The sequence below is a fragment of the Temnothorax longispinosus genome, chromosome 6, assembly GCF_030848805.1.
Source record: "Temnothorax longispinosus isolate EJ_2023e chromosome 6, Tlon_JGU_v1, whole genome shotgun sequence".
Classification (NCBI taxonomy): Eukaryota; Metazoa; Arthropoda; class Insecta; order Hymenoptera; family Formicidae; genus Temnothorax; species Temnothorax longispinosus.
Genome location: NC_092363.1, coordinates 13038387 through 13052311, shown reverse-complemented (window position 1 = coordinate 13052311; position 13925 = coordinate 13038387). Strand labels below are relative to the sequence as shown.

General features: G+C 44.3%; 1 protein-coding gene across 7 annotated transcripts in view; it reads right to left on the bottom strand.

The window, feature by feature from the left end:
• Window positions 1–13925, bottom strand: part of Oseg5 (intraflagellar transport protein Oseg5) — a 237411-nt gene that overhangs the window by 193937 nt on the left and 29549 nt on the right. For 6 of the 7 annotated variants that reach the window (XR_011732726.1, XM_071782393.1, XM_071782391.1 and 3 more), the window contains one exon: window positions 5173–5351. The exons of the other annotated variant lie outside the window; for it this stretch is intronic. Coding sequence is in view for 5 of the 6 variants with exons in the window: in XM_071782391.1 (XP_071638492.1) it covers window positions 5173–5351 (179 nt within the window). In the remaining variant the exon portion in view is untranslated. The remainder of the gene's footprint in view (window positions 1–5172; window positions 5352–13925) is intronic. 7 annotated transcript variants of the gene reach the window in all.

Sequence of the window (13925 nt, the reverse complement as noted above, 5' to 3'; positions counted from 1 at the left end):
AAACGTTGCAAATGCGTCTTGGCTACTTAGCGATTCAGCGGATCGAGTCATACGCACCAGCCGTTTAACCCCGCGATAATAGTAACCGAAGCGATCTTCGACATACGCGATAACGTACGTCGAAACTTAGAAAACTACTATTCAAGCGAAAGTTCGCCCAAACCTAGCGAGCGTGAATTAATAACTCTCGGCGAGACAAACGACGAATTAACCGCGAATAACGAACAAATCCCCGACGCGGAATCTGACATAAGCACGCTCAGCAGAGTATCACACCGCCATGAATATTCCTTGACATCTTACGATTCAAGTATTTTTGAGCCCCAAGAATATTATACAAGCATGAGTCACTTAAGAGTAAACAAACCGCGAAACGTTCCCGTCGAAAAAGTCGACAGGGAAATCGACCGCTTACGCGACGAATCAAGCCGGATAAATGCGAGCGCGCAAATACGAGAAAATGCGGTAAGCTCTCCAGCCCAACAACCTGACGATGTTAGGGTAATGATATACGACATAATGAACATAATGCACGATATGAGATTAGAGATGGATAGCTTGCGCGAAAGGAAGCAACCGTCGAGCCCGCTCGCCGACGAGCAAAACCGACACGACTACGGGTACGATAGACACAATATTGCGTACGGGCGTACTTCAAATGATATCCAAAACCAAGCCGAACCTGCGATAGAGTACTTGAAATTAAAAGAAGCTCGAGACATGATCTCCGAATTTGACGAAAATTCAAACAAACTCCAAGAATTCTTAAACGCACTATCATACGCGATAAAGAATATTAACTTTTTAGAAGAAGGAACGTTATTAAAATCGGTACTATGCACGAAACTTAAAGGAAGAACTATGACAGACTTCCAAACGCGAGAAATTCAGGAAATTTTCAGCAATTAAAGAAAGAATTGGAAATTCCTGATCTGAGTAGAAAAAGTACCACGCATCTCCAATTAGAATTTAACACGTTGAAACAAAAACAAGGAGAGAGCGCGCGATCGTTCGGACTCAGAACAGACAAGTTAGCCATGGAATTGTACGAATCAATGATAGAAGGAAAAAATCATGCTCCTGAAGGAAAACGGATCATATTAGAAACCATACAGCAACAAGCATTGCAAAACTTTCAATTAGGGCTACGAGAAGATATCAAAATACTCGTACGATCCCAACATTACGCTACGCTGCAAGAGGCAATTGCAGGGGCAAACGCAGAAGAAAAAGTTAGCGGACCGAGCGGAAGTTTCCCGCGTCCCAAAAATAATTACACGCATTCCCCACAGGCACGAGATAATAAACCAATGGTACAGTGCCAGAAATGCGGAAAGAATGGACATTACGGTCGCGATTGCAGAACAAGTCGATATGCAAACCGATTCTCGTTACCAAAACCAAACAGATACTCCCGCGTAAATAAAATTGAAAAATATTGTAAACATTGCAAAAAGACAGGACATATACACGAGGAATGCTGGTTATTACATGGGCGACCTGGCAAAGAACAAGTAAATCAAGACAAGCAATACAAAGAAAAATAGCTTCGCAGATACCTTAGGGAACACACTATCCGTTTCAAATAGTACCAGAAAACGATAGAAAAATTCGCGAAAATTAGCGCCTACTGCGACGGCACAAATATAGACTATTATACAAATTCCCACTGATCACGTACCCAACGTACGAAATAATAAAAGCGATATCTTTACCTATACATAAAAGCAAAGATATATTTGTATTTGTAAAAATAAATCAACAAATTATAGCGATAGATACCGATAGCCGAACATATTGTACAATTGCGAAAAGTGAATTAAATAAATGTATTAAGGATGACAATTCATATGTATGCGAGCGAAACCACCCCGTTCATCACGTAGATAATAATGCGTTATGCGAAGTACAAGCGTATGTAGCTATAGATACACATTTAAATCATTGCAGTATTCGAAGCATACACACCAACACAACGATATGGATAGCATTAAGTAATCCGAACTCATGGCTATATTCCACTCGAACTAAACAAGCCATAGAAATAATGTGTAGAAACGAAGCGATGCAAAAGATAGAAATCGAACGGACAGGTCAAATAACGCTAAGAGACATGATGGCAAGAACAAACACACGCGAAAGAATGACGTACAAACAGACACACCTGCCCGATTATAACGTAACATTCAGACATACACAACAGACGAACCAATAACTGGACATTGCCATAATGTTACAATTCCGGAAAATTATACAAAATCTTTCAGAATGTTGTGTATTCGTGTGTATACGGTAGAAGGTGAAAATAATACTCGTAAGCTCTCTTAATTTCCACTCACGCTTTACTATAATTCTGAATCACTTCCTTACAAAAGAACAAGCTCGCGCGCTGACTGCTAATAAAGGAATGAGCGGTAGCGGTAATCGGCGGCGCCGCGCACGCGGATATATGCGGATATCGTCTATCTGCTGTTAGGGATCCTCTAGTGAGGGATAGGACAAAGTCGCCATTAATGGGATAACGTAAGTGACGGCAGGCATTACGCGCCATTATTTAATAAAACAAATAAACTGTATCGAAAATATGTCTACATAAATTTAATTCTAATTGAGGAATTATTTCAATTAAATTGAAGTAAATAAATAAAACTTAATTAAATAAAATAAATTCCGTAAATTAAGAAATTGAGTAAGTAGTAACAAACAATAAATACTGATAAATATAATTTATCACAAAAAGTTAATAAATGCAGTAAATAATGCAATAAATAATTTTTTTATAAATATAAGAGTTTTTATATAAATTTAGCATGTAAATTCAATAAATGAAAAAAAAAACAGAACAATTTTAAAAATCATTTTTATACTAAAAATGTGTTGACGCGATAGTCTGAGCTTATATTTATCAATATTAGTTAATTTGATGATTTGCACTGAAAAAAAATACTTAGATCCAAGAAAATATTTTTTCACATAGTGCCAATAGCCTCCCATCTCGATCCCGACGTATCCTTATCAAAGTAAATAAGGTCATTGGTACTATGTGAAAAAATATTTTCTTGGATCTAAGTATTTTTTTTTCAGTGTAGAGGGGTAAAAACCACAGTGGTGTAAGTCAAATTTCTGAAAATATTTCCACGTGTGCATAGATGCAATCTGTACAATATATATACATTGCATCTATGCACACGAAAAAATATTTTTAAAATATTTTGTGCTCTATGGAAAAAATTGTTATGAAAGAAAGTCGATTCGACTTTGAAACGAAGTTGAAAGTCAACGTGAATTTGATACGATTGGTTGATATTTGATACGATTTCGATGTCAAAACAACCAAAATTTTAACTTATTTCATTTCAAAATCCATGGTCAAAACATCTTGACATTTAATTTTATCAAAATCAATGGTCGTATTGTCGATGACCATTGTAATGACAGATTAATAATCTGTGGTAATGACCATAACAATTATTGTCAGTTGGATGGATTAAAAAAAGTCTTAATTATTAATTAGATTAATTATAATTGCTGGCAAAGTAAATGTTACTTACTCGGAATATTAAAATACCATTAAAAAAAACAAAATTTTATAGGGGAGACCGGAGCGAAGTCGTCACCGGGGCGGAGTCGTCATTGCAATTATCTCGAAATCTGTATGTTGTGTGAACTCGCCATTAATACTGTAAACGTGGCTTACGGTGCCCACGTGACCAACGGAGTTTAGTGAAGTTATGTACCATGTTGTGATTCTTATCGAGGCAAACGTGTTTTTGGAGATCGAAAGTAAAATATTTTGCGCGTCAAAAATTTGTAATATCTTAAATATTATTGTGTCTCCGAATCTCAAAGTAAGTGATTCTAAAGAGTAATGCAAGAGTAATGCTGAACACAAATCCAGTGAAGTGTTTTTTTATTTTCATTGATTTCTAATATTTTATGAGCGACTAAACTTGAAACTTCTGTCCAGGGCCAAGTCGTCATCAAGCCACATCATGGAGACTTCGGGCGAAAATCAAAGTCAAAGAAGCAGCAGTGGTCGGATTCCAGCGAGAACTTGGATAATATGTGCTGCGTGTGCTCAGAGGTGACAGAATAGAGTTGACGAGAAACGTGCGAGCGTAGGGCACCACATAAGTGTGTGCGCTTTTCTTGTAATTATTTTCCGCCATCGTGTTTTTAATTAATGTTTCCATTTTTCTATTAAAAAATAATTAATAAAATGTATCTTATCATTTTTTATGATCGGAATTATAAATTTTTATTTAAAATTCAGTCCGAGAATGGAGTGACGACTCCGCCCCGGCAATTTTGACATTTCAATTCTTGCACCTTTGTTGTTTTAACTCTATACCAGTTGAACAAAGCGACGTAGACCAAAAATGTCCGTAGGACTCCGCACACATCACAGTGAAAATTGGCCTCCCATCGAATTTGCTGAAATTGTAGTATGATGTAGTTTTTGTGTGCGTATGTGCCATTCTGCATATGTATGTGTATTTGTATGTAAACGTAGCTTCGTAGGTCGAGTCGTCGAGAATCGGCTCGTTTAGTTATTTAAAGCCGAATCTCACTTTGGCGAGTTTCGGCTCTGGCTACACCGATTGTCTTCATTAGCTATCACCAATCTTGAAACTCTGCCAGTGAGGGTAATATGGCCACGTATGCTTAAATAAAAATAAAAGCCTTTTTCGACGGTGAACATGCTGGCCAAGTTTGATCTCGATCCGTGCACTAGTTTCGTAGGTAACCATATTGCGAACGCCATATTACTATTGCCATGTATCAAACCAGGCTACGCTCACACACACATACGTAGAATGGTACATACGCACACAACAACACTGCTCACGTGCGGATATACACAAAGAATTTTAAAATAAGGCACTATTGTTGACCTTTGACCCCCCCGTATCTCGGAAACTGTCCATTCTTTGACCTCGGGCCCATTATAACTTTTGATCAGGACGACATGAACTACATCATATTACAATTTCCGCAAATTCGACGAGAGGCCCATTTTCCCTGTGATGTGCGGGGTCCTTTTGTAGCAAAGGGTTCACTCTTTACAATGGTATACCGCATTTTACTAAAATTATTTGTTTTGTTGTTAAAAATCGGCACCGAAAAAATAGTAACGACTTTGCCCCGGTCTCCCTTAAATCAATAACATACCATCAGCTGTAGTAATTAATAACACATCTAAAGAAGATGTCTTGGCAGCAGAAGCAGTATGATTGGGACGAGGGTGCCATTGCATATCGGTAGGATAAAAATCATTTGGAAATTCTGTTACAACAGTGGAATGTGCAATACCACCTTCTAAATGCCAGCATATTAATAAATGATCTTCCCTGGAAATCAAAGAACACATTAATTTGATTTCATATTCATACAAATAAAATATAAATACACAATTACAGAGATTACTTAATACCGTAACCTTTTTGTCTAAAACATTTTTTTATATACCTCACAGTTTCACAGATATTCACTCATAATCAAATATATGGAATTTCTTCGAGAGCTTGTTTCGACTAGGGCTGGTAATTTGCTTCAAAGGTTTCGATATTCAAAGCTTTGAAGTTAGTTTCAAACCTTCAAAGCTTTGAAGCTTAAAAACTTCGAAGTTTGAAGTTAGCTTCGAAGCTTCGAAAAATTTATTTGTGTAAACACTTAATTTATTTAGAGGACGCTAAAAATATTTTAAATAAAAAAAATTATAATTAATATTGGATTGTTTTCAGCGTCAACACTACTAATGTTCACTCTGTGTTTTCGAATGTTTATTCACTTTATTCTCGCTATGCTTGCGACGCTTTTTCCCTCGGTCTCGCAATCCGGGGGAGGGCAATCGTGGATTGACACGAGGTTGCTAAAACACAAAATGCTTGGGCGCCAGGTGCGACTGATCGCACCACCGTGCACTATTGTATATAGCGCGATATCCCCGACGATACCTCAGGGCATAGCTTCCTTTCAGGGAATTCGGAGAGGAGGCGTAACGCAATTAACCACACAAAATGTAATAACAGAATCGTGTAATATATTTAATCAGTCAGTGTAAGAGTAGGTATAAAGTGTGGGCAATATGGTATCAATTAGTATAAAAGTCGGTATAACGTGTGCGAGCGTATCATACTCGGGACCATCTCAGGCGGACTGAGAAGATATTAACCCCCGAGAAAACGAATTAGTAGATTGCCGCAGAAATGACGGATACGCTGACGCAAGATGCCGGAAAATTAGCGCAGTAAGCGACCGCGAGAACGTCGGATCGAATGGCATCCGAATATCAGAATCTAGGAACGCGATAATTTCGAATGTTTTACACGATACCTTGTAGAGACGGGTCATCGCATTTAATGCGCGCTCCGAACCGCGGTAACGAATGTACACGAAAGAGGCCGAGCGTGGCCGAGCATATTCGAGTCACGTGCTCTGCGAGCGCCCCACGGGGAAAGGCAGTTACAAGCGAACTACCGTTCTGATAGCACTTAAAATAAAAGCTGTGTTCTAGAACTTCTAGATTATTCTCCCTCGAGCTCCTCTCCTTTGTTAAGACTACTTTAACTCAGATGCCATAACAGGTTATGGGCCCAGGCAACGTAGCCGTTGTGAGTGTAGTCTTGCTGGAAAGGAACAGCTAGTGAGAGAGAATCAAGATCACGGAAGTGTGGGAAGTAGAAGCGTGCGGGCTTGTGACTCGAGGCGGCCATTATCGCGTGCGAGCAAGGCACGTGGCCGAAGGACAAGGGACAAGTGATCGCGAGGCGGGTGCTCAGGCAGAGATCGGAACGAGTCGAATCTCGGGCATCGAGGGAAAAACGAGTTCGCGAGAAAATACGGCATCGGTGTCGTATCGCGCGCGTCAGTGTACGCGTAGCTTTCGTTTTTCTGGCTTCAGTGTTCACGAGATCAGAGTTTTCGTCGTTGCTCGAAGATGTCGGGTGACGCGTTGGTACGATCGGTCAAGCGGTTCGACGGGAAAAATTTCCAAGCGTGGAAGTTTCAAATAACGGCAATGCTGATGGCGAACGAAATATTCGACGTGGTCGACGGTACCAGAACGAGGCCAGCGAACCAGAACGGTGAAAATGCTGCGCTTACGAAACTGTGGATAAAAGACAATGCCAAAGCGACGGCGATTATCGCGTCAGCTATGGAGGACGAACAAGTTGTGAGTGTGCTAGTGTGTGGTAACGCTAAAGAAATGTGGGACAAGCTCATCACAGTGCACGAACAGAAATCGGCATCGAACGTCGGCGCGTTAACACAAAGATTCTATTCCTACAAGATGGGTCCGACAGACACGGCAATCCAGCACGTGAGTGCGGTACAAAATATGGCGCGCCAGTTGATAGATCTCGGAGAAAGGATTTCCGACGCGGCAGTGATCGCGAAAATTTTATCGAGCTTAACGCCGAAGTTTAACGTGTTCAGGACAGCGTGGGATAGTGTGGATCCGGCGCGTCAGACGATCGCGTATTTGCTAGAAAGACTCATACGGAAAGATTCGAACGACAGTGAGGACGGTGACACAACGAGTGCGTTGGCGGTTACTAAGAAAGGTGGCTCGAAAGACGGTGCGCGTTCGAAGGACAAGGACAGAAAGAAGAAGAAGTCGAAAAAGAATATCGAGTGCTTTCGGTGCCAGGAAATGGGACACTACGCGAGTCAGTGCGAGAAGCGGAAGAAGGACGGCGACAGTAATGACAACAACAAAGGTCAGTCGAGTCGCGGGTGCGCGTTCGTAGTTCAGACGCAGAAAGAAAGCGCGGGAGCACTAGTAGTGGGGGAACGAAAACAACAGCCTTCGGCCGAACAATTTAGACAGTTGCGGGACGCTGACAAGAAGGACGTCTGGATCACCGACAGCGGAGCATCGAAGCACGTCACGTCGCGTCGCGACTGGTTTGAGGAGATACGGCCGGTAAAAGGGGAGACTGTTATGCTGGGCGATGACGGGGTATGCGAAGTGGCAGGCGTTGGGAGAATCCGCATCGAAAAGTTCGTCAATGGCGAATGGGAAAGCGGTACCATCGAGAATGTGCTACTCGTACCTCGTGTTACACGAAATCTGTTTTCAGTTGAAGTCTGCACGAGCAAAGGGTTCAAAGTAGAATTCGAAAATGGAATCGTAGAGATAACGCGAGGAGGCGTCGTCGAGGCAACTGGAGCTAAACAAGACAACGGGCTGTATCGAATGTATTTCCGAAGACCGAAGAAAAATCAAGAGGTTAACGTGACAGCACTAGATTTCAAGATGTGGCACGAGCGACTCGGCCATATACACAAGCGGGCACTCACCGAGTTGGTGAATCGAGAGCTTGTGGAGGGGGTAACCCTGAAGAACGCGGAAGATTTCTTCTGCGAGGCTTGCCAGTTCGGCAAATTACACAAACTTCCGTTCCAGAGAGAGAGCAAGAAGACGGCGAGCAAACCAGGAGAGGTCATCCACAGCGACGTGTGCGGACCAATACCCGTGCAGTCGCTGGGAGGAGCAAAGTACTACTTACTCTTCAAGGACGATGCGACGAATTTTCGAGTTGTGTATTTCATTCGTCAAAAATCGGACGTTTACGAGCGATTCAAAGAGTTCGAGCGTCTGGTGAACAACAAGTTCGGGCGCACGTTGAAAACGCTACGTACGGACAACGGTACCGAGTACCGTAATGAGAGGATGAACGAATACATGAAGAAGAGGGGAATCACGCTCGAGACCACGGCTCCAAACACTCCGGAACAGAACGGGAAGTCAGAGAGAGAAAATCGTACAGTAGTGGAAGCAGCGAGAACGATGCTGCAGGCGAGAAAGCTGCCACCACATCTTTGGGCGGAAGCAACTGCTACAGCGGTCTATACACTCAACAGGACCGGGAATTCGAGAAAGGGCGAAAGTCGTACACCGTACGAGTTGTGGACGGGAAAGAAACCAGACCTTAGCCACATGAGAATTTTCGGCTCCGACGCCTATGCCTACGTGCCGAAACAGAAGCTTACAAAATTCGACCCTCGAGCGAAGAAGTTGATCCTCGTGGGATACGATAGCGAATCGTCGAACTACAGATGTTACGATCCTATCACGAAAGTTGTATCTGTTTCTAGGCATGTGGCATTCAACGAACGAGAGAGCAGAGTGGGATCGGAGGTACCAATGTCCGAGATCGAACTCACACTGCCGATGCAAAGCGAGATCGAAGAAGAAGACTACCAAGACGCAGAAGAAGGTAACGGAGCTGACGTCGACAAAGCAGGAGTCGACGATGCGGCCGCCGACAACGCGAGAGCGGGACAAGCAGCAGGGAGAGTCGAAGAAGACGAGACAGAAAAGGTCGAGAACGTTCGACAACAGCAGGAGCAGGAAGAGGCGGTACCGAGGGCGTTGCGCGATCGAGCGACGATTCGTCAACCGAAGAGGTATGAGCTGTGTCTCGCGGAATACAATATTCCAGCGACGTATCAAGAAGCTGTATCAGGTCCAGAAGCTACTCAGTGGGCGGAAGCCATCGAGGACGAACTCGATGCACATCGAAAGAACGAAACGTGGGAGATAGTACCAAGAATCCCAGGCGGAAAAACCATAGACTCGAAATGGGTTTTTAAAATTCTACGAGACAAAGACGGAAGCGTGGTCAGATTCAAGGCACGATTGTGTGCCAGAGGTTTCATGCAGCGAGAAGGCGTGGACTATTCGGAGACGTTCTCACCGGTCGTGAGGTACGACACTCTTCGAATACTCCTAGCGATCATCACGGAAGAAAATCTCGAAGCAGTACAGTTCGATGTTCGAACTGCGTTCCTACATGGAACCCTGGACGAGGACGTCAGGATGGAAATTCCAACGGGACTGGAAATCAACGAAGATCGAGAGAGAGTGGTGTGTCTTCTCAAGAAGGCGTTGTACGGACTAAAACAGGCACCGCGCTGCTGGAATCTGAAAATCGCGAGTGTCTTAAAACGTTTCAACCTGATAGAGACAAATGCGGACAAATGCATGTATGTCGGTACATATGACGGTTGTAAAGTGTTCCTCGCGCTGTTCGTAGACGACGGGGTAATTGCAGCGAAGTGTGCGCTTGTAATCCGGAAAATTATCGACGAGTTAAGCAAAGAATTCGAGATAACGATCGGGGATTGCAATAGCTTCGTCGGGATGCAAATAAGTCGAGATCGCGAGTCGAGGTCGATGTTCGTACATCAAGAGGCCTACGCGAAGAAAATCATCGAGAGATTCGGGATGAGTCGAGCAAAAGGGGTTTCCGTGCCGGCGGATCCTCATTTTTACGATTTTGTATCCGGTAGAGTCGGAAGAGACCGAAAGGCAAGTAGTGCCATATCGCGAGGCAGTAGGATCGCTGATGTTTCTCGCGGTAGTAACACGTCCAGATATCGCATACGCGGTCAATTCAGTCAGCAAGTTTCTGAACGAGCATAACGAGAGTCACTGGCGAGCAGTGAAACGCATCATTGCGTATCTGATCGAGACAGCGAACATGGGAATCGAATACCGAGCATCGGAGACGGGAGTCGAAATCGCGGGATATTCTGATGCAGATTTCGCGAGCGATGTAGCGACCAGAAGGTCAACGACGGGTTACGCGTTTTGCATGGCAAATGGGGTTGTAACATGGTCGTCTCAGCGACAAAAACTCGTGTCAATGAGTACGACGGAAGCGGAGTATATCGCGGCATCTACAGCGACGAGAGAAGCCATGTGGCTACGGGCGTTGTTGAGCGAATTAGGGTACCTTCGAGACAAACCGACGAAATTATATGTCGATAACCAGAGCGCGATTCGTTTGATTCACAATCCGGAATTTCATAAGCGCACGAAACACATTGACGTAAAGTATCACTATATTCGCGAGAAAGTCGAAGACGGTGACATTAATGTAATCTTCGTGCCTACCGAGGCTCAGTTGGCTGATATATTCACCAAAGCGCTACCAAAGAGTAGATTTATCGAATTATATACGAATCTGGGACTGTGCATAAAACGCTCCAACGGCGGAAGTGTAGAGACGGGTCATCGCATTTAATGCGCGCTCCGAACCGCGGTAACGAATGTACACGAAAGAGGCCGAGCGTGGCCGAGCATATTCGAGTCACGTGCTCTGCGAGCGCCCCACGGGGAAAGGCAGTTACAAGCGAACTACCGTTCTGATAGCACTTAAAATAAAAGCTGTGTTCATATTCTAGAACTTCTAGATTATTCTCCCTCGAGCTCCTCTCCTTTGTTAAGACTACTTTAACTCAGATGCCATAACATACCTGAACGCAGGAACGAATAGCGCAACAGACGAACACAAAACAAACGCACGAACGAGTGACGCAAGAACGCGATAAATGAACGCAAGATCACTCGATAGCCGAGCACATACGCACGATAAATTCAAGGTAACGCGGTACCTTATTCCGAAACATCACTAATATTTACGCCGCGATGCCGACTAATCGACTCGCAACACCTCCACTTACGTCTTCGACGCGTACCCGGGTCACCTCGATTCCGCACGACGCAAAACTTATGGGCGATCTCGCCGCAACGGCCACGTTGGCCGGCGATTGCCCCCGAACACAAAATAAGGACTCGTATCGCGGACGATCCCGCGGCCTGCCACGCGAATCCCAAATTCCTTCGCACTCTCGGAGATTCCGCAGCCCCGCGCCGATCCCGACGACCTTCTCGTCCCGACACGCACAATATTCGCCGTTCTCGAGGGCCCGGATACGTGATTCTCTACGCGGTCGAGTGCCCTTCAAAATACGTGACCACTCGCGACCATTATCTTCACGCGAGAAAACGCGACGCAATTATCCTGATTAACACGATGAGACGCAACACAAACACGATGAAACGCGACACAATTATTCCGAGTAGCACGAGGAAACGCGACACGATTATTCGACTCACACAATTTAACGCCACGCGACTGTCGGCCGTGACGGTATTCCCGGAGAGGGCACAATTGGTCTCTACTTACATGAGAGTTCACTCTCGGCGGGGCCCATGCACGAGTTCCAAGACGATTCTCCCGAATGCGAGCGCAAGGTAACGCACGCGCTCATACCGCCGTCCACAGGTAATTCCTGCCGCGCCTAGGTATCCGACGTGCTTGGGGGCCAGCGCCTCGAGCGAACCCTCGTTTCTTAACGCGGGGATGCCAGGGTGGTGACCTTACAGTGTCGACGATGATTCTCCTTTTGTCCGGGCAGCTCGTAATTCGGGCGATGCTTCCGTGATCCTCGCCGGCACGACAGTGGCGGACCATGGTCCGCCGGGATCGCGCCGGTTCCCCGCGCCTGCGCCGTAACGTGCAGCGCGACCGGATCGCCAATCCTAGCGCTTCCGGCGCGTAGGCTGCTCGTGCGCCGCTCCTTCCGATGGCGCCACTCCGACTCTAGGGCGCTCTCACCGGCGCCTCGGCTTCTCGCGCGCCTCTTCTTCCGGCGGCGCAACTCCAGCTACCTCCGACTCGGCGCGTGCTTTTGAAATCAACCGGCTGTCCGGGCCGCGATGATTGAGCCGGCGTTCGGGGTCAGGCTGGCCGGGCCTCGGCCCCGTCCGTCGGCAGTCCCTTGGGGTGGCGGTCACAGGGCTGCGCACTTCCCTGGGCCGCTCCTGGGCACCCTAGTCTGAGTGGCAATTCGCTCGGGTGTGCCCCGGGGTCCTCTCGATTCCTCTCCTGCCACTGTTGTGGCCGAGTGTGGAGTGGCTTCCGGCCGGCGGTACTCCAATGCGCTTGCGGGGAGGTCCGGGCGACCCGGCTGGCGACCATGTCCACCAGCCGCCTCCTTAGTCTTGACAGCTCTTCCACGTTGCGGCTCGCGGCCGTTACAGGCTGATTCCGGTCACCACCGGCGATCCCTTAAAACTTAAAGGCTAATTAGACCAATTAATATTACGCAACCGCCCTCCCCTCGCTCCGAGGAGGAGGCATCCCCGAATTCCCCTCGGCCGAGCCCGTCCGGGAAGTAGACGCGAATTGTCACGTCACATCGTATACTGATTACAATGTTCGTATAAATGTTGAGATGTACCGTAATGCACTCGCGTTTGCTTTATACAGATATAATGCGTTCGCGTTTTGGGTTACGACATCGTCTCGAACCACTCGGCATGTCATGTTGCTAAAATATTGAAATATTCAGAAATAGTACAGAAATATTTCGTTAACATTTTATTTGTAACTATGCATCTGAAATATTTCAGAAATGTACCTGCATCATGTTTTTTATAATATTGCATTAACAATATTTCTGAAATCTTTCAGAAAGTTGTTTACAATATTTGTAAGTGTCTGTAATATTGCAAAAAAATGTAGCAGATGCAATATTTCAGAAATATTTCTGAAACATTATAAAAGTAATATTACGTTTGCATTGCACAAATAATATTTCTGTAACATATCAAACGCAACATTGCATTTAAAATATTTCTGAAAAATTTTCTGAAGGATTGCGTAGGTAATAAAAAATTGAATTGCAGGCAGTGAATTTCTACAATATTGCAGAAGAAATATTGCAGATGTAATGGTTTAGAAACATTTCTGATACATGATAAAACTATTATTTACATTTAAATTGCACGCGTTATATTTTTGAATGTTTCACATACAACATTGTTTTTGTAATATTTCCGAAAAGTTGCTGACAGACTTTAGAACTTATAAAAAATTAAATTTATTATTATATAATTATTACATTTTATTGCATTTTTTTCTCTTTTATAATATTAAGAATTTTCTGATATTCCAAATTTTGTCATATGGCATTTTTAATATAAAATATAAAATACTTAATAATATTTAATATAAATTAATATTCGACGTTGACTGGCAAAAAAGATTTATTCGTATATCTGTATTGTTAATATTGTTATGCGATAGCTTTATGCTCACCAAAATAAGCAAGTATAAGAAAGA